At 56.4% G+C, this 19,965-nt stretch overlaps 3 protein-coding genes across 4 annotated transcripts; 2 read left to right on the forward strand and 1 right to left on the reverse strand.

Annotated features, from left to right (window-relative positions):
* Window positions 1–320: 320 nt before the first annotated feature.
* ESRRA (estrogen related receptor alpha) lies at window positions 321–10,419 on the forward strand (the record flags this gene model as incomplete). Of its 2 annotated transcripts, none has more annotated exons than XM_080705695.1 (6): window positions 321–660; window positions 8,155–8,271; window positions 8,385–8,513; window positions 8,796–8,963; window positions 9,046–9,315; window positions 10,160–10,419. In XM_080705695.1, 6 exons carry the CDS (start codon window positions 336–338, stop codon window positions 10,417–10,419), a joined length of 1,269 nt encoding a protein of 422 aa, XP_080561821.1. The 2 variants fall into 2 exon arrangements, with proteins under 2 accessions (XP_080561821.1, XP_080561820.1); XM_080705694.1 differs by having other exon boundaries at window positions 336–660; window positions 8,778–8,963.
* An 878-nt stretch (window positions 10,420–11,297) lies between these two features.
* TRMT112 (tRNA methyltransferase activator subunit 11-2) lies at window positions 11,298–11,964 on the reverse strand (the record flags this gene model as incomplete). The annotated part of the gene is made up of 4 exons (XM_080695987.1): window positions 11,298–11,405; window positions 11,491–11,580; window positions 11,697–11,798; window positions 11,887–11,964. 4 exons carry the CDS (start codon window positions 11,962–11,964, stop codon window positions 11,298–11,300), a joined length of 378 nt encoding a protein of 125 aa, XP_080552113.1.
* Window positions 11,965–12,650: 686 nt separating this feature from the next.
* Window positions 12,651–15,753, forward strand: PRDX5 (peroxiredoxin 5; the record flags this gene model as incomplete). Its single annotated transcript, XM_080693990.1, has 6 exons — window positions 12,651–12,665; window positions 14,423–14,557; window positions 15,135–15,266; window positions 15,336–15,374; window positions 15,483–15,544; window positions 15,648–15,753. 6 exons carry the CDS (start codon window positions 12,651–12,653, stop codon window positions 15,751–15,753), a joined length of 489 nt encoding a protein of 162 aa, XP_080550116.1.
* Window positions 15,754–19,965: the final 4,212 nt, after the last annotated feature.

The raw sequence follows: 19,965 nt of genomic DNA on the forward strand, positions 1-19,965 counted from the left end.
GACTCCAGGTGGGGTCTGAGGTTGCCTAGGAGCGAGGTTACCCTCCTCTCTGGCCTGGCTGGGAATAGGGGCTTTTGAAGTCTCGGCAGGTCCCCAGAGGAGACCTGCAGTCAGTCACTGGCCCTGGAGCTCTGGGGACTCTGTTCCTATGGCAGCAGCTGGGGGGGGGCTTCTCAGGAGCAGCCCTTCCTTGGACTCTGCCCCCCTCCCTCCCAGTGGCTCAGCTTGGAAGCCTGGCCCGGCCCCAGGGTTAGGCAACCCCTGTGGCAGTGTCCCCACCCCCATCCTGGTGCCTCCCAGTGACCTGCGGTCTCTCACTGCAGGTGACCAGCGCCATGTCCAGCCCAGTGGTGGGCATTGAGCCTCTCTACATCAAGGCCGAACCAGCCAGCCCCGACAGTCCAAAGGGTTCCTCGGAAACCGAGACTGAGCCCCCCGTGACCCTGGCTCCCGGTCCAGCTCCTGCCCGCTGCCTCGCGGGGCACAAGGAGGAGGAGGATGGGGAGGGGGCCGGGCCTGGCGAGCAGGGCAGTGGGAAGCTGGTGCTCAGCTCCCTGCCCAAACGCCTCTGCCTGGTGTGTGGGGACGTGGCCTCCGGCTACCACTACGGTGTGGCATCCTGTGAGGCCTGCAAGGCCTTCTTCAAGAGGACCATTCAGGGTGAGCCCCCACCTCGCTCCTGTGCCCTTCGCCCTTTGCCTAAAATCCTCGCCTGGCACCTTCCAGTGGGTGTGCAGCTGTGCGCAGCAGGCCCTGAGCGCCAGGCCTTGTGCGAGGCTCGCAGCCTGGCGTTCACAGGTCCCGTACCTCCCAGAACATCCACCGGCACGTGTCCGTGGATTGGAGTGAGCCGTGGGCAATGATGCTGCCTGGTTCTGGGTGCCGTAGACTTAGCGCCTGACAGGGGCTTTGAGGAAATCCAGGCAGGCTCTGCCTGTTCTGGAACTTTGTCCCTGCTTCTGGCTTCTGCCCATCAAGCCCAGCTTCTCTTGACTTCCCCAGAGCAGCACCAGAGCAAGGCAGGTGTTCAGGGGTATCCGAGAGGAGCTACATCACGTTTTAGTACCTGATAGGTAGGCATCCCTGCTCTTAAAAAAATCACTGGCGGCCGGGCGTCGTGGCGCACACTTGTAATCCCCGCGCTTGGGAGGCTGAGACAGGAGGATCGCAGTTCACAGACAGCCTCAGCTACTTAGCGAGGGCCTCTGCAACTCAGTGAGACCCTGTTTCAAAATAAAGAATAAAAAATAGGGCAGGGGGTGTGGCTCAGAGGTCAAATGCTCCTGGGTTCCATCCCCAGACCCGCCCCCTTCCCCCCAAAAAATCCATTGGTTAGCTGGGCGTGGTGGTGCACACTTGTAATCTCAGTACTTGGGAGGCGAGACAGGATTGCAGGATCACAGCCTGAGCTACTTAGTGGGCTCTCTGCAACTTAGTGTTACAAAATAAAGAATAAAAAATAGGGCTGGGGGGGGTGTAGCTTGGAGGTAAGATGCCCTTGGGTTCATTCAGTCCCCAGTACTGAAAAAAATAACTGATTTTTTTTTTCTCACTGAAGAAAGCATATCAAAATTTGAGGGAGCTGGGTATGATAGTGCATTCCTTTTATCCTAGTACTTGGGAGGCTGAGACAGGAGGATCACAGTTTCCAGGCCAGCCTCAGCAACTTAGCAAAGACCTTCAGCAACCTAGTGAGACTGTGTTTCAAAATAAAACATAAACTGGATATGGTGGCGAACACTTATAATCTCAGTACTTGAGAGGCTGAGACGGGTTTGTGGCCAGCCTCCAGCCTCAGCAACGTAATGAAGTTGCTAGCACCTTAATGAGACCCTGCTTCAAAAGTAAATATAAAGCCGGCGTGGTGGCACACGCTTGTAATCCCCGCGCTTGGAAGGCTGAGACAGGAGGATCGCACGGGTTCAAAGCCAGCCTCAGCTACTTAGTGAGGCTCTCAGCAACTTAGTGAGACCCTGTTTCCAAATAAAATATAAAAAAGGTCTGGGAGTAGAGCCCGGAGGTAGAAAGCCTCTGGGTTCCACCCCCAGTTCCACACACACACACAAAAGTAAATATAAAGCTGGGCGTGGTGGTGCATGATTGTAATCCCACCATTTGGGAGGCTGAGACAGGAGGATGAGTTGGAAGTGCACGCCTGTAATCCCAGTACTTGGGAGACTGAGACAGGAGGAGGTTTGCAGCCAGCCTCAGCAACTTAGGCCATGTTTTAAACTAAAAAAGTAGCCTGGTTTATTGGCGCACGCTTGTAATCCCAAGTGCTTGGGAGGCTGAGACAGGAGGATCGCACAGGTTCGAAGCCAGCCTCAGCTACTTAGTGAGGCTCTCAGCAACTTAGTGAGACCCTGTTTCCAAATAAAAAATATAAAATAGGTCTGGGAGTATAGCCCGGAGGTAGAAAAGCCCCTGGATTCCACTCCCAGTACCACAAAAAAGGAAAAAAACCCCCAAACTAAAAGTAATACAGGGCTGGGGGGTATAGCTTAGAGGTAGAGCACCCCTGGGTTTGATCCCCAGTACCAATATTATATGTATATGTGTATATATATATGTATCTGTGTATATATATGGGGGTGTCAGCAAGGTGCTGATGTAGCATTAGCTGGGATGGGCTTGGGCTTATTTAAGTTTCTGTATAACCATTGGTTACTTTAAGGCTATAACATGTATAATTAGAAAAGCCTTAGCCGCGTGTGGTGGTGCACTCCCGTAATCCCGGTACTTGGGAGGCCGAGACGGGAGGATTGTGGGTTCGAGGACAGCCTCAGCAAGTAGTGTGACTGTCTTCAAGCTAGCAAAATCCTGTTTGCAAATAAATCAGGCCAGGGGTGTATCTCAGAGGTAGAACACCTCTAGATCCCATATCCAGCACCACATACACACAAATAATAAAGAAACAATGAAACCCTCTTAATGCTCACTGTGGGCGGGCACTGTTCCCTTCTGCTTTGACTTCTTCTCCCACCTGTAAGGTGTCAGTGTTATAGCTGAGACCCGCAGAGGGTTTTTTTTTTTTTTTTTTTTTTGTGTGTGTGTGGTACTGGGGATTCAACTCGGGGACATTTTACCTCTGACCTGCACCCCCAGCTCTGTTTTATTAATTTTTGAACTAGGGTCTGGCTAGGTTGCTGAGAGGCACTGCTTGCTGAGGCTGTCCTCTAACCTGCGTGATCCTCCTATCTCAGCCTCCCAAGTACTGAGATTATAGGCGTGGGCCACACACCCGGCTCAGAGAGGGTTTGGAAACTGTGTTCCAGTCTCCACAGGTAGACAACGGCAGAAGCAGGATCTGACTTGGCGCAGAGCTGGGCTTTTAAAGGCCAGGCTGCTACCTGTGCTTCTTACTAATAGCTGGACTTCGGACCCCGATTGTGACATTCTGTGCACTTGGACTTGATGAAACGCACTGAGAGAAAGCTCCGTGCTGCCCGCTGCCTTTGAAGACCAGTGAGGCAGCAGGTCCAGTCCAGGTCCCACCCCGGAGCCGTTCGTCCTGACCAGACACATTTTTATTGAACGCCCGACTCTTATTTATTTATTTTATTTATTTATATTTTGTACTGGGGATGGAACCCAGGTCATTCTATCTCCGAGCTACACCCCCTACCATATTTTTTTTTGTGTGTGTGTGTGGCATAGGAGATGGAACCCAGGGGCATTCTACCTCCGAGCTACACCCCAGCCCTATTTTTTGTGTGTGTGGTACTGAAGGTGGAACCCATGGGATTTTCTACCTTTGGGCTATACTTCCAGACCTATTTTATACTTTATTATACTGAAAGCCTAAGTAGCTGAGGCTGGCTTTGAACCTCTGTGATCCTCCTGTCTCAGTCTTCCAAGTGCCCCAGCCTTTTGTTTATTCTTTAATTTGAAACAGGGTCTCACTAAGTTGCAGACGGCCTCACCAAGTAGCTGAGGCTTGAGGCTGTCCATGGACCGTGATCCTCTTGTCTCCGCCTCCCGAGTACTGGAGTTACAAGCGTGTGCCACCACGCCTCGCTGTTTTAAGATTTTGAAACAGGTTCTTGCTAGGCTACTGAGAGTCTCACTAAGTTGCTGAAGGTGGCTTTGAACCTGCGATCCTCCTGTCTCAGCCTTCCAAGTTCTAGGATTACAGGCTGTGCCACCATGCCTGGCTCTTTTTTATTTTTTACTTTGAAGTAGGGTCTTGCTAAGTTGCCGAGAGTCTCACTACGCTGCCGAGGCTGGCTTCCAACCTGCGATCTCCTGTTTCAGCCTCCCAAGTACTGGGATCACAGGCACGCACTACCACACTGAGCTATCTTTGGTGCTGGGGCTTGAGCCCAGGGTCTCATGTGCTGAGCATGTGCTCTGCCGCCGAGCCGCACCCTCAGGCCCAAGTCGGAGTTTTATCATGCCAGTTATACAGCTGGGAAAACTGAGGGTCCAAGGGTTAGGTGTGGGACTTGCCCAGTCACGTGGTTGGTGGAAGCAGCGCTGGCCGGGTGCCAGGTGGCCCCTGGAGCCCTCGCTCGTCACACCCCTGTGCTCTGCTGCCTGGCCAGTGTTCTACGCCGGCGGTCACTGAGGCAGAGAGAGGCGACGGCGAATTGCCAAGAACCGTCTTGTTGCAGTGGTGCTGCGTGTTGGAGGGCAGGGCAGGGCGTGTGCATGCGGGTGCGCGCCTGGGCCTGGGGCTCCGGATGGGGTGTGCAGAGAGATGTGCCAAGGCCCGTGGGCTGGTGTGTTTCAGGCCCTCGGTCGCCCTGTGGCTGCCGGCACCATGTGCCGGGCCCTGTTATTAGGCACCGGGGCCAGTCAAGGCCGGGGGCTCACAGTGAGGTGAGGAGGGGCACAGGTGACGAGAACGTGGGCAGCTTATTAGGTGCTGCTGCGAGCAGAGGGGAGACCAAGCGGGGCTCAGAGGCTGAAGGACCCACAGGGGGGGCTGCATGGCCAGGGAAGGAGTCCCTGAGAGGACAGGGAGCTCTGGAGGAGCTAGGGGTGCGTGTGGGGAGCTGAGCCCTGGGCAGTCAGTAGCAGGCCCTGCTTGAGAATACAGGGGAGGGAGCAGAGGTCAAAGAGGTGACAGGCAGCTGGACCTGGTGGCTCACACCTGTGACCCAGTATTGGGTAGGCTGAGGGGGAGGATCACAGGTTCTAGGCCAGCATCAGCACTTATGAGGCCTCTCAGCAACTTAGCAAGACCCTGTTCCAAAAATAAAAGTAAAGCCAGGCGTGGTGGCGCAGGTTTGTAATCCCCGCGCTTGGGAGGTGGAGACAGGAGGATCGCGCAGGTTCGAAGCCAGCTGTGCTGGCTTAAGAGACCCTGTTCTCAAATAAAAAAATATAAAATAGGTCTGGGAGTGTAGCCCTAAGGTAGAAGGGCTTCCAGGAACCCCAGTACCACCAAAAACAAAAAACAACAACAAAAAAAAAACAATATATAGCTGGGTGTGGTGGTGCACGCTTGTAATCCCAGCATTCAGGAGGCTGAGACAGGAGGATCGTGGTTCGTGGACAGCCTCAGCTACTTAGTGAGGCCCTCCACAACTTAGTGAGACCCTGTTTCAAAATAAAGACTAAAAAAAAAAATATGGCAGGGGGTGTAGCTCGGAGGTTGAATGCCCTGGGTTCTATCCCCAGACCTGCAAAAATAAAAAAACAAAACTAAGATAGGTTTGGGTGTGTGGCTTGGAAGTAGAATGCCTGTGGGTTCAATCCCCAGTGCCCTCCTCTTATCCCCCCCCCCCCAAAAAAAAAAGTACCAGAGAGCAGGAACGCAAGCCCTGGGTTCACTTGAGCTTGCGCTTGCAGGGAGGTCACCAGGAGGTTGAGCAGAGGAGGGGCAGGAAGCTGCTGCAGGGCTCGTAGATGCCGTGGCCACTCTGCAGAGCACAGGGACAGCAGGAGAAGGGAGGGACCGGTGTCAGGACAGAAGCTGCTGCGGGGGAGGAGTAGGAGCCTGGACCGTGGGAAGCCGCCTCCAGGACTTGCGTGGCTGGGAGCACATTGAGGATCTGACCAGGTTGCGGTCCGTTTGAGTCACACGAGGGGCGAGAAGCCTTCGGGACACAGAATGTTCAGGAGGACACAGGATGTGAGCCGAGAGCTCAGGGCAGGTCAAGGCGAGAGATCCAGATCTGCAAGCCCTGTGGTGGGGTTCGAGCACCCTGGGAGTGGGTGACGCAGAGGGCCAAGGGCAGCCCTCGGTTGCCAAAGTGGAAGGAAGGTGGAGAGGTGCAACCACTAAGAGACTGGAGATCACAGGTTCAAGGCCAGTCTCAGGAACTTAGTGAGACCTTGTTTCAAAATTTAAAAAAATAAGCCAGGCGTGGTGGCGCATGTCTGTAATTCCAGCACTTGGGAGACTGAGACAGGAGGACCACAGGTTCCAGGACAGACAGCTGCAGCAACTTAGTGGCACTTTTTGTGTGTGTGTGTGTGTGTGTGTGTGTGTGTGTGTGCGCGCGCTGGGGATGGAGCCCAGGGGCATTCGACCTCCGAGCTACACCCCCTGCCCTATTTTTTATTCTTTATTTTGAAACAGGGTCTCACTCTGTTGCAGAGGGCCTCACTAAGTAGCCAAGGCTGGCCGCGAACTGCCATCCTCTGGTCTCAGCCTCCAGAATGCTAGGATTACAAGCGTGCGTCACTACACCTGGCAGAGACTGTTTCTAAATAAAAAATAAAATAGGGCTGGGGGTGTATCTCAAATATAGAATGTCTCTGGGTTTTATCCCCAGTACCACAAAATAAATAAATAGAAGCCAGGCATGGTGGTATAGTATTTGGGAATCTGGGACGAGACAGGAGGATCCAGGTTTGAGGACAGTCTCAGCTACTTAGTGAGGCCCTCTGCAACTCAGACCCTGTTTCAAAATAAAGAATAAAGCCAGGAGTGGTGGTGCACGCTTGTAATCCCTGAGCTTGGGAGGCTGAGACAGGAGGAGCTACTAGTGAGGCTCTCAGCAACTTAGTGAGACCCTGTTTGCAAAACAAAATATAAAATAGGTCTGGGAATGTAGGCCAGAGGCAGAAGGTCCCTGGGTTCCACCCCTAGTACCACAAAAAACAAAACAAAAACAAAGAATTAAAAAAAAAAAAGGACTGGAGGCGCAGCTCAGAGGTCGAATGTCCCTGGGTTCCATCCCCAGTAACACACACACACACACACACACACACACACACGAATAAAAAATAGGGTAGGGCTGGAGGTGTAGCTCGCAGATAGAATACCCCTGGGTTCTATTCCTTGTACCGCAAAATAAATAGAAATAAATAATAAAGCCGGGTGTGGTGACACACACTTGTAATCCCATCATTTGGGAGGCTGAGACCAGAGGATCGCAGTTTGCAGACAGCCTCAGCTACTTAGGCCCTCCACAACTTAGTGAGACCCTGTTTCAGAATAAAGAATAAAAAATAGGGCAGGGGGTGTTAGTTTGGAGGCCAAATGCCCCTGGGTTCCACTCCGAGACCCACACACACACACACACACACACACACACACACACACAAGCTGGGTTTGGTGGCGCACGCTTGTAATCCCAGCATTCAGGAGGCTGAGACTGGAGGATCGCAGTTCACAGACAGCCTCAGCTACTTAGGCCCTCTGCAACTCAGTGACACCCTGTTTCAAAATAAAGAATAAAAAATTGGGCAGGGGGTGTAGCTCGGAGGTCAAATGCCTCTGGGTTCCATTTCCAGACAAGCCAATAAAAAAAGAAAGCAAAAGCAGAGAGAGGTGTGGTGTGGCTTAGAGGTAGAATGCACCAAATAACTACGTGAATAAACAGGCCCGCAGAGCAGCTGTGGGCGGCGGCCGGGAGAGGCCCTTGAAGCCAGAGCAGTGTGCAGGGGAGCCATCGCCATCAGTGCCAGGCGCTCCGCTGGGCAAGCGAGTCGAGCGCCGGCCGCTGGTCTAGCAGCACAGAGGGCCTCGGCGAAGGTGGCCCACAGGTGTGGCTTTTCCAGAAGCTCAGAGCAGGGAGGCTCCCCTCTGCCTGGTCCCTGCCCCTCCCTCCCCGGGGCGGCCCTCTCCCCAGCCTGCTCACGGCACCGTGCTCTCCCTTTCCTCCCTGCACCCCAGACCCGCGTGCCCGGGGCGAGTGAGGGCTCCCCTGGGAGCTGGGCCCTGGGAGCCGCCACTGGAGCCCTGCCTCTTCCCGGCAGGGAGCATCGAGTACAGCTGTCCGGCCTCCAACGAGTGCGAGATCACCAAGCGGAGACGCAAGGCCTGCCAGGCCTGCCGCTTCACCAAGTGCCTGCGGGTGGGCATGCTCAAGGAGGGTGAGCGCCGGGTAGGAGGGCGGCGGGGCCGGGGAGCCCCTGTGCAGGCTGGGGGGATGGTGCTGGAGGACAGGCCTGCCTGGCACCGCTGATCCCGTCCTTCACGATTCCAGGGGTGCGCCTGGACCGCGTCAGGGGGGGGCGCCAGAAGTACAAGCGCCGGCCGGAGGTGGACCCGCTGCCCTTCCCAGGCCCCTTTCCTGCAGGCCCTCTGGCAGTAGCTGGGGGGCCCCGGAAGACAGGTGAGAACATTGGGCCTGGAGCTCCGGGGTGGGGCTGCTCCCCGAGACCTCCCTGGTCTCATCGGGCACTGTATCCGGAGTTCACAGCAGCCAAGTCACAGGCTCCTTCCCCTAGACATGCCTGTGAAGCATCTTCCTCGTCAGGCTCTCCGTGTGGCTGGGCCAGGAGGTCTTCTGAACGTCAGGACTGCCCAGGAACAGGCTGACCCTCCTGGGAGGAAGCGGGCACTCTTCCCTGGGGGGTCTGTGCACCCCTGACCCCAGTCTCGCCTGTTGCTCCAGCCCCGGTGAACGCACTGGTGTCGCACCTGCTGGTGGTTGAGCCTGAGAAGCTGTACGCCATGCCTGACCCAGCAGGCCCTGATGGACACCTCCCAGCCGTGGCTACCCTCTGCGACCTCTTCGACCGAGAGATCGTGGTCACCATCAGCTGGGCCAAAAGCATCCCAGGTACAGCGCCCAGGGGCCGGGCTTCCCTGGACGGGCCGGGAGAGCCGGGCCGGGCCGCTCAGCCTGCCCTCCACCCGTCCAGGTTTCTCGTCCCTGTCGCTGTCTGACCAAATGTCAGTGCTGCAGAGCGTGTGGATGGAGGTGCTGGTGCTGGGGGTGGCCCAGCGCTCACTGCCGCTGCAGGACGAGCTGGCCTTTGCTGAGGACCTGGTCCTGGATGAAGAGGGGGCGCGGGCAGCTGGCCTGGGGGAGCTGGGGGCGGCCCTGCTGCAACTGGTGCGGCGACTGCAGGCCCTGCGGCTGGAGCGAGAGGAGTACGTCTTGCTGAAGGCCCTGGCCCTGGCCAATTCTGGTAAGTCCAGGGCAGGCACCCACAGGTCTCTCCATGAGGTCCTCTGACCAATAATTCCTTGATGGTGGCGCAGTCCCACTTTGCAGATAAGGAAAACTGAGGCTTAGGAAAGCACAGTGGCAGTGAAAAAAGTCACAGGAAGCCAGTTGTGGTAGTGCACGCTTGTAATCCCAGCATTCCGGAGGCTGAGATAGAAGAAGGATGTGGGTTCACAGCCAGCCTCAGCTACTTAGTGAGGCCCTTTGCAACTCTGTGAGACTTTGTTTCAAAAATAAAGAATAAAAAATAGGGCTGGGGCTGGGCGTGGTGGTGCACACTTGTAATCCCTGCGCTTGGGAGGCTGAGACAGGAGGATCGCACGGGTTCAAAGCCAGCCTCAGCTACTTAGCTACTTAGTGAGGCTCTCAGCAACTTAATGAGACCCTGTTTCCAAATAAAGTATAAAAAAGGTCTGGGAGTATAGCCCAAAGGTAGAAAGCCTCTGGGTTCCACCCCCAGGACCACCAAAAAAAAAAAAAAAAAAAAAGAGGGCTGGGGTGTAGCTCAGAGTTAGAATGCCCCTGGGCTCAATTTCTGGCAAAGCACATCACGGGTCACACACACACACCCCCATAGGGCAAGCCAAGGGCAGGCCCTGAGCTGCACGTCGGCTTGAGCCCCAGTGCTGGGCTGGCATGGAAAGGCAAGCAATTTGTGGGAAGCAAGGTCGCTGTAGTGCCCAGGAGAGGGCCCCGGCTCACGGGGAGGAGCCCTGACTGATGTGCCATCAGCAGACGGCGCCCAGGCAGATGCAGGCTGCCTTGGCAGAGGCGGCCCAGGTCAACAGCTCTTCCCACCTTCACAGATTCTGTGCACATTGAAGACGCCGAGGCTGTGGAGCAGCTGCGAGAGGCCCTGCACGAGGCCCTGCTGGAGTATGAAGCCGGCCGGGCGGGCCCCGGAGGGGGCGCGGAGCGGCGGCGGGCGGGCAGGCTGCTGCTCACGCTACCGCTGCTCCGCCAGACGGCGGGCAAAGTGCTGGCCCATTTCTATGGGGTGAAGCTGGAGGGCAAGGTGCCCATGCACAAGCTGTTCTTGGAGATGCTCGAGGCCATGATGGACTGAGGCAAGGGTGGGGCGGGTGGGGTGCTGGCAGGACCTGCCCAGCATGGGGTTAGCCCCAAGGGGGCAGAGTCGGGGTCTGGGCAGTGCCACAGCCTGCTGGCAGGGCCAGGGCAGTGCCATCAGCCCCTGGGAGCAGGCCCCATGCCCTCCTCTCTCCCCGCTTAGGGGGTGTCAGAAGCTGGGAACGTGAATGCCCAGACTCTGGGCACAATGCTGCCCCTTGCAAGCCATACATAACGATCCCCCAAGAGCGTCGGGGGCCTTGGAAGCCATAGGGGGCTGCGTGGGAGGCAGAAGCCTGATCTCAGGGAGGGGAGGGGATGGCCGCCAGTCTCCCAGTGGGTGATGCTTTTGCTGCTGCTTAACCCGACCCCCTCTCCAAAGCAGAGGGGGGCATGGAGAGCAAAGGCCCCGGCCCCTTCGCTCCTCTCCTCATTCGCATTGGGCATTAGTGCCCCCCCTTGAAGCAATAACTCCAAGCAGGCTCCAGCCCCTGGATACCAGGGGCGGCCAGGGTCCCCCCGTCAGCTCCCACCCAGCCTCCTCAGGGGGCGGGGAGAGCACTGCCTCTATGCAGAGCAATAACACTATATTTATTTTTGGGTTTGGCCAGGGAGGCGCAGGGACATGGGGCAAGTCAGGGCCCAGAGCCCTTGGCTGCACAGAGACTCTATTTTAATGTATATTTGCTGCAAAGAGAAACCGCTTTTGGTTTTGAACCTTTAATGAGAAAAAAAAAAAAAGATATACTATGGAGCTCCAGGTGCTGTGTACTGGCTGTGTCACTGGGTCAAGGGCTGGGTCTCCACATGGCAGAAAGAGTAGACAATATACATCACCGGGATACACGGGCAACAAAACTACAACGGGCGCTGCGGTCAGGCCTGGGCTTCCTCGTCGTTCAGCAGCATGTTGGGGATCCCGCGGCTGATGGGGAACAGCCGCCCGGACTGCGGACACTGCAGCGTGCCCTCCAGCACGTCCACCTGTGGGGTGGGCGGGCAGCGCTCAGCACCGGCAGCCCCAGGGCGGGCAGGTGGCGGGGCTCAGGGGCGACAGGCCGGTCCTCACCTCCAGCAGGACGTGGTGCATCTTTCTCAGAAATGTCTCGTCGCGCTCATACCCCTCGGCCGGCTCTTTGGGCACCTCCGCCAGCTGCAACTGCGGACAGGGGAGCCGGTCATCCCGGGCCCCGCATCCGCCCCTCCTGCCCGCCCCGCGCAAGCCGGCGAGGGCGGGGTGAGGCCGCCCCTGGAGGTGCGGGCCGAGGTCCTCACGGTATCGGCCGCCTCCAGGAGCGCCGCCCACTCCACTTTGGGTATCATTCGCGCCACGAAGTCCGGGTTGAACTCCACGGGGTTGATCCGCACCTCGGTGGCCTGCGGGTGGGGGCGTTTAGGGAGGCAGGGCCGGGGCCCCGCTTCCCCATCCTGCCGGGGAGGGGGCGAGGCCGCCCCCGGGCCGTACCTGGAGACGCAGGGGGTAGCCTCGGGGGCCCACCCCCCGCACATGCGAGCTCAGGAGGTTGTGTGTGAGCAGCTTCATGTCGCCACACGCGAGTTGGCCAGACCGGAACCGGAAAAGGCGCCCGGAGACGCGTCACTTCCGGCGCCGCTGGGCCCCCTGCTAGGGGACGGCCGGAAGTCACGAACTCGCGGGAACTTCCGCTCCCCCGAGACGAGGTCCCGGAAAGATCCAGTCCGGTCACGCTCTGCCACCGGAAGCGTCTCCGAGGGAGGTTGCTGCAGCACACACCAAACCCCACTCGCCAGGCCTACGTCAATGCAAATATATGCAAAGTAGCTGCAATGCAGAGGCCCTCGCTGCACGCCAAATAAGCCCGTTTTAATCCCACGCGGGCACCTGTCACTGTCGCCTCCCGCTTCTTGGTTGGGGTTAAGGAAGGGAAACAGCGATGCACACGTCAGGCCCAGCAATACGGCGCCACCTCCCACCGTGCGAGTGGGCGGCGCGACGGCGCAGTGCCCCGCCCCGAATGCAAATGAGCCGGGCGCCCGGGGCGGGGCCAGGCGGCGCTCCGCCCGGGGGCGTGGCCCGCGGCCGGTGGTGGCATGGGGCTGGCGGGGCTGGCGGGGCTGGCAGCCTGGCGTCGCGGCGCTCGCTCGCTCGTGCTCAGGGCTGCGGCGGCGCTCGAACCCGCGGCGGCGGCGGCTGGACGGCCACTGAGAGGAGGAGGAGGGGCCCGCAGCGTGAGCAGCACCGCCGCAGCCATGGCTCCGATCAAGGTGACCGCTGGCCCGCCCGGGCCTGGCCTCCCCTTCCCCCCAGGCCGCCCTGGGGACGCCTCCCCGCCGCTTCTAGGACCTTCACCCCTCGGCGAGGCCCCCTCCTCAGTTCTCGCTCATTTTAGGGGCCTCTCGCCCCACTTCGTAGACGTCCCGGCGGTTCCCGAGCCGCCCCACCTCCCTGGCATCCATCCCTCACCTTCTGGGAGCGTCTCTGTTGCCGCAGGGCCCCCTTCAGCCTCTCTCCGCGGTGCCTTCCTGCACACTTTGATATTTATTTATATATCTATTTATTGCGGGTCTGGGGATGGAACTCGGGGGCATTCGACCTCCGAGCTACACCCCCTGCCCTATTTTTTATTCTTTATTTTGAAACAGGGTCTCACTAAGTTGCAAAGGGCCTCACTAAGTAGCTGAGGCTGCCCTCGAACTCGATCCTCCTGTCTCAGCCTCCCGAATGCTGGGATTACAAGCCTGCGCCGCCACGCCCGGCTCAGCACACTTTTCTGATAGTGCTGGGCTTCTCTTCGGAGACAGCTGGGAGCCGTCTCCTCCATGGCTGACCTGCTTAGTGCTTCGCTCATCTGGAAGCATCCCCAGCTCCTCCTTCCCTTCCCCTCTCACCCTCTTTTTCCCCCTTCCTTTCATTCTCTGTGTGTGTGTTACTGGGGACAGAGCCCAGGGCATTCTACCTCCGAGCTGCACCCTCACCCCTTGGTCTTATTTGGAAACAGGCTCTCTTGAGTTGCCGCAGGCCTCGCTGAGCTGCTGAGGCTGACTCCGAACTGGTGATCCACGGTTTCAGCCTCCTAAGTGCTGGGATTACAGCTTCATACCACCTGGCGCTCAGTCTCTTCTGAAATCCCCTCCACCTTTAACTTCCTCCTACTCCAACCATCCGGCCATTTAGAGACTTCTCTGCCTCTCCCCACACCACGCACACCTGTTCTGGCTCCAGGAAGCTAGTGATGGCCTGACTCCTGCCCCCCCCCCCAGGTGGTTCCTTCTTCCCCCCTGCCCCCCTCAGGCTGGACATCGCCCCGAACTTCCCCACCACCCCTCTTTCTCTTGCCCTGAGTGGGACGCCTGGTCAGGTCTCCTCCCTGCCGTCAGGCCCCTTCCTGGCCCTCAGATGTGGCTCAAGCCCTCCTCTCCTGCTCCTTTATTCCTCTCCCTTAACCTAGACAACTATTTATACAGTATTGCCACACTTGGGGAATCCTTCTCTCCCTTTTTCTTTCTTTTTTTTTTTTTTTATTGTGGTACTGGGGATGGAACTCAGGGGCAGCCTACCTCCAAGCTACACCCCCAGTCCTATTTTTTATTTATTTGTTTATTTTTATTTATTTATTTATTGGTGATACTGGGGTTCCTGGAAGCCCTTCTACCTCCGGGCTACACTCCAAGACCTACTTTATATTTTTGAAACAGGGTCTCTTAAACCAGCACGGCTGGCTACGAACCTGTGCGATCCTCCTGTCTCAGCCTCCCAAGCGTGAGGATTGCAAGCGTTCGCCACCACGCCCGGCTCCCTTTTTCAGTTGTTACCAATTGCTTAAGCAGAGCAGGGACACTTGAGAACCTGGAGCACGATGGCTACCTCGGGTGGGTGGGGAGCACTCCAGGAAGCTCCTCCAGGCCCCACATTCTTGCTGGGTTTCAGCCCTGGCTCCAGCAGGGTTTGCAGCCAGGCCGTGTCCCCCTGGGCCCTGCCTGCTGCCTCTCCTCGGCCTTTAACCCTGGGGCCTTCCGTCCAGGTGGGAGATGCCATCCCGTCGGTGCAGGTGTTTGAAGGGCAGCCTGGGAACAAGGTGGACCTGGCGGAGCTGTTCAAAGGCAAGAAGGGTGTGCTGTTTGGAGTACCTGGGGCGTTTACCCCTGGCTGTTCCAAGGTGAGGCCCTACTCTTCCCAGGATCTGAAATTGTACTCGTCCATGTTGGCCCCAGGCTGATTGCAGCAGATCTAGATTTGTGTTGAAACAGTGAAGTAAACATTTCAAGCTGGGTGTGGTGGGGCACGCCTCTAATCCCACTGCTGGGAAGGGGGTAGCAGGATTGCAGGTTCAAGTCAGCCTCTAATTTAGCCAGGTTTTCCCGACTTAGGCCCTATTTCTAAGTAAATAAACAAGTACGTAAATAAATAAAAATAAGGCTGGACACATAGCTCAGAGGTAGAATGCCCCCGAGTTTAATCCCCAGTAACACACATGCGCACACGTACACACACACACACACACACACACACACACACACACAGGTAGAAGCTAGGAAACGTTTAAGTACCAAGAAAGTAGAAGGAAAGGACAGCAGTTTAACCAGGGCCCCGCATGGATCCTGCGAGCCTCCGAGTGGCCAAGGCAAAAAGGAAATAGCATGGGTCCCAGGGTTCTTGGCTGGTCAGAGCTGTTGAGTTGGGGAAGGCAGGAGGGCCTGGAGCTGAGGCGCGGCTGGACCTTTCCTTTCCTCTAGACACACCTGCCCGGCTATGTGGAGCAGGCTGAGGCTCTGCGGGCCAAGGGCGTGCAGGTGGTGGCCTGCTTGAGCGTGAACGACGTCTTTGTGGTTGGCGAGTGGGGACGAGCCCACAAGGCGGAGGGCAAGGTGAGTTGAGGGCCGCTGGGCGGGGGCTGGGGAGAGGTTTCTCGTGACCTTCGTGTTCTTTGTCCTCAGGTCCAGCTGCTGGCTGACCCCACGGGGGCCTTTGGGAAGGTGAGCGCGTGGTTTGGGTCGAGGCGGGCGTGGCTATGGGGCGGGCGGGCGTGGCTTCCGCCTGACCTGGGGTCGTCTCCTGCTGCCTTTGTCCATCTCTGCTCCTAGGAGACAGATTTGTTGCTCGATGATTCCTTGGTGCCGCTCTTTGGAAATCGACGGCTCAAGAGGTAAGAGCAGATTTCTTGGGGCGGGGGTTCTCTGGGCGCTTGGCTGCTGCCCCCTCCTGCCTCCAGGCTGGGGCTCATCAGCTGGCCTGGCCCCCTTCTGCAGGTTCTCCATGGTGATAGAGGATGGGAGAGTGAAGGCCTTGAATGTGGAACCTGACGGCACGGGCCTCACCTGCAGCCTGGCCCCCAACATCCTCTCGCAGCTCTGAGGAGCTCTACCCGCTCCCCTGGCCGGCTCCACACCCCCTTCCCTGCCTCGCGCTCCTCAGCTCGAACTGTGGCCAGACTTCTGCAATTAAACACTTTCAGTTCACATCTGTCTCCTTGGTGTGTGATTCCACTCTGCATAGACCAGCTTCTGAGAGTCACGGGCTGAGGGGAGGCTGGGGGTGTGTGTGTGTGTGTGTGTGTGTATGGGGGTCATGTCTTTTTTTTTTTAACTACTGGTGATTGAACCCAGGGGCATAGTTACATTTCTAGTTATATATATATATATATATATATATATATATATATATATATATATATATATATATATATATTTTTTTTTTTTAATGGGGTCTTAGTTGCCGAGGGTCTCACTACATAGTTGAGGCTGGCTCCAAACTTCTAATCTTCTCAGCCTCCCAACTACTACTGGTTATTACAGGCACCACTACACCTGGTTGGGTCTTTTATTTGTGTGTGTGGTACTGGGGATTGAAGCCAGGGGTGTTCTACTTCCGAGATCCAGCCCAGCCCAATTTTTTTCCTTTTTTTTTTTTTTTTTTGGTGGTACTATGGATTGAACTCATGGGCATTTTACCTCCAAACTACACTCCCAGCCCTATTTTATTTTTTTGTTTGAAGCAGGGCCTCACTAAGTTCTTGAAGCTGGCCAAAAACCCTGTGATCCTCCTGTCTCAAGCCTCCCAATCCCTTAATTCCTCCTACAATTACAAGCGTGCGTTACCACACCACGCTCTGGCTGGGTCTTGTCTTAATTAAGGAGGGGTCAGAAAAAGCCTCTTTTGAGCTAGGACTGGAACCCGGGGTCTTGTGCGTGCTAAGCAAGCGCTCTACCGCCGAGCTGCACCCAGCCCCAGTAAAGCCTCTGGAAGCCTTCCTCTCAGAGCCCCCACAGGAGCGGGTGCTGAGGACAGGCGAGTCTGCCCACACGTGGGGCACAGAGGAGGAGGTGCCAGCTTTTTTTTTTTTTTCTTTGCGGTACTGGGGATGGAACCCAGAGGCATTTTACCTCTGAGCTACACCCCCAGTCCTATTTTTTATTGAGTGGCAAGGGCCTCACTAAGTAGCTGAGGCTGTCCGTGAAAAGCAATCTTGTTTTCTCAGCCTCCCAAACGCTGGGATTCCAAGCCCAGCAGATGCCAGCTTTTATATGTTGTCTGGGGTGCTGGCTGATGTTTTAGTCCAGGAACCCCAGGGCAGGTGCCTTGGCCCTGGGCCTCCCCACCAGGGTGACTCCGGCCCCTCTGGGACCTGACTCAAGAGAAGCCCCAGGGAACTGTGGACTGTCCTGAGTGTGGGTTTGGTCAGGAGGCTGCCTGGGGGAGGAAGCTGGAGGTGAGGCCTGGCCAGGGACGGGGGTGAGCGAGGGCCTGGGGACTCACTGGGAGGCTGATGGCCGAGCAAGCCCTGCCCCTGGGCCCTGGGAAGCCACCTGTGGGCAGTTTCTTGCCCTGTTGTTCTTAGGTGGTGTGTGGTGAGCCTGGGTCTGGGCTGATGGCCTCGTCACTGTACGGGGGCTCCAGTCAGGGCCCTGGACCTGGCCACACTCTGGGCGGGAAATGACCCTGGGTCAGCAGTTTGGAAGGTGGGACGGCTGGGCCCCAGCCTGTAGGCCTAGAAACAGTGGCCTCCCACCCTGCACCACCTGGGGCCATGGGAGGATTTCTTCCTGCTGGTGACAGATTAGATTCCTAGCTGGGCTGTGCGCGGCAGTGCTGGGAGGCCGGAGAGAGGCATTGGGCAGCACTGCAGGGAGGGACCCTGCATCCCCGGGACATCCAGGAGGAGGGGGGGCATGTCGGGGGCCTTGGCTAACTGCACAGACCGCCCGCTCGACGGCAGGGTCCATGGGCCCTCAGGAGGGTGCCAGGCGGCCTGCTGGGTTCCAGGGGCTCAGCTGCCCGGGTGTCCAGCACCCCACCTTCGCCTTGTGGCTCTCTTTCCGTGACTCCCACCCTGCAGGTCTGGGATGGACAGGGCAGGGGTCGACTACCTCCCTGGCCAAACCCTGGTTACTCCTTGCCGCTGCCCATGGGAGAAAGGCTTTTTCTTTTGCTGCTGGGGATTGAACCCAGAGGTATTCAACCTCTAAGTTATAACCCTAGCCTATTTGTGTGTGTGTGTGTGTGTGTGTGTGTGTGTGTGTGCGCGCGCGTGTGTATGTGTGTGTGTGTGTGTGTGTGTGTGTGTGTGCGCCCACCCATGGGCTCTGCGCCCCTTCCCTTCCTGCACCCTCGTGCCCTGTGCTGCCAGGAAGCCCCCCATCTCTGTCGCTCCAGCCGCCTCTGCTTCCTTCACCCCTGGTCTCCTATCTGGTCTGGCTGAGGTCCAGCGGGCAGCATCCCTGTCAGGGGTCACTGGCTGGGCCTCCAGGCCAGGATGAAGGCGCTATTCTAGGGCCTGGGTGGCCCCTTAGAACAGCCCAGTGGGGGTTCTAGGGCCTGGGTGGCCCCTTAGAACAGCCCAGTGGGGGCTGGGTGGGTGGAGCCGGGTGGCCCAACAGTGTTCTCTTCTATGGGTGAGAGCTGCTCAGGCCCCGGGGAACCCTGTAGGGCCCCAGGAGCTTCAATTGAAGGAATCCGGCAGGGTTTTGTCCTCAGGGTGGATGGGCAGGGCTTCAGGTCACAGATAAGATCAGGCCAGGGCTTAGCTTGGGGCATAGTGTCCTGGTGGCCTGGGCTGCCCCTGGCAGAGGGGTGGGCACACCTTTCCTGGACTATGCATGGCCAAAGGGCCAAAGTGAAAAAACATACATACATACATACATACATGCATACATACATACATACATACATACGCCAGACGTGATGGTACACACTTGGAATCCCAGCATTCGGGAGGCTGACGCCGGAGGATCGTGGTTCGTGAACAGCCTCAGCTACTATTCAGCGAGGCCCTTTGCAACTCAGTGAGACCCTGTTTCAAAATAAAGAATAAAAAATCGGGCTGGGGGGTGTAGCTTAGAGGTAGAATGCCCTTGGGTACTGCAAAAAATAAAATAAAATAAAAAATAAGTAAGAATAAATAAAATAAACTGGGTATGGTGGCACACTTGTAATCCCAGTCCTTGGGAGGTTGAGACAGGAGAATCGCAGGTTTGAGGACAGCCTCAGCAATTTAGTGGGACTTTCAGCAATCTAGTGAGACCCTTTTTCCAAATAAAAAATAAAGAGGAATAAAAGGAATATAAATTTAAAAAATAAAATAAAGAGGTCTGAGAGTAGGGCTCAGAAATATAATGCTCTTGGGTTCAATCCTCAGTACAAAAACAAAAACCAAACAAACAGATTAACAAATAACCCGAAACATCCATCTAGTCTACTTGGTACTGCTGTAACAGAATACCTGATACTGTGAACTTGTTTTACTTTTTGCAGTACTGAGAGTGGGAGCCAGGGGCACTCTATACCACTGAGCCACATCCCCAGCCCTTTTGATTTGATTTGATTTTTTTACTTTGAGACAGGGTCTTGCTAAGTGGCAGAGGCTGGCTTTGAAGTTGTGATCCTCCTGCCTCAGCCTCCTAAGTAGCTGGGATTATAAAAGTGTGCCACTCTGCCTGGAATTTATTTATTTCGTTATTTAGTTAGTTACAACAGTCTCTGCCTCCCAACTCCCTCCCCAAGGCAGCCACAGAAACTAGAAATTTTCTTCCTCAAGGCAGGTCATAGAAACTCTCATCTCCAGTTTTCCTGTCCTGGAGCATGCCATGAAGAATTTCTCAGCCAGGCGTGGTGGTGCACACCTGGAATCCTAGCACTTCACACACAGACACAGACGTGAGGATGGCAGGACTGAGGCCGGCCTCGGCGACTTGGGGAGACTCTGTTTTTTTTGTTTGTTTTGTCAGTACTGGGAATTGAACTTGCATTGTACCTCTGAGCTATACTTATAGCCTATTTTTTATTTTTATTTTTTTGTGTGGTACAGGGGGTGGAACCCAGAGGCTCTCTACCTCCGGGCTATACTCCCAGACCTATTTTATATTTTATTTGGAAACAGGGTCTCACTAAGTTGCTGAGAGCCTCACTAAGTAGCTGAGGCTGACTTCGAACCTGTGCGATCCTCCTGTCTCAGCCTCCCAAGTACTGAGATTACAAGCGTGGGCCACCATGCCTGGCTCCCAGCCATGTATATATATTTGTGTGTGTGTGTGTGTGTGTGTGTGTGTGTGTGTGGCACTGGGGATGTAG

The sequence above is a fragment of the Muscardinus avellanarius genome, assembly GCF_963383645.1.
Source record: "Muscardinus avellanarius genome assembly, chromosome: 1".
NCBI classification, from domain to species: domain Eukaryota; kingdom Metazoa; phylum Chordata; class Mammalia; order Rodentia; family Gliridae; genus Muscardinus; species Muscardinus avellanarius.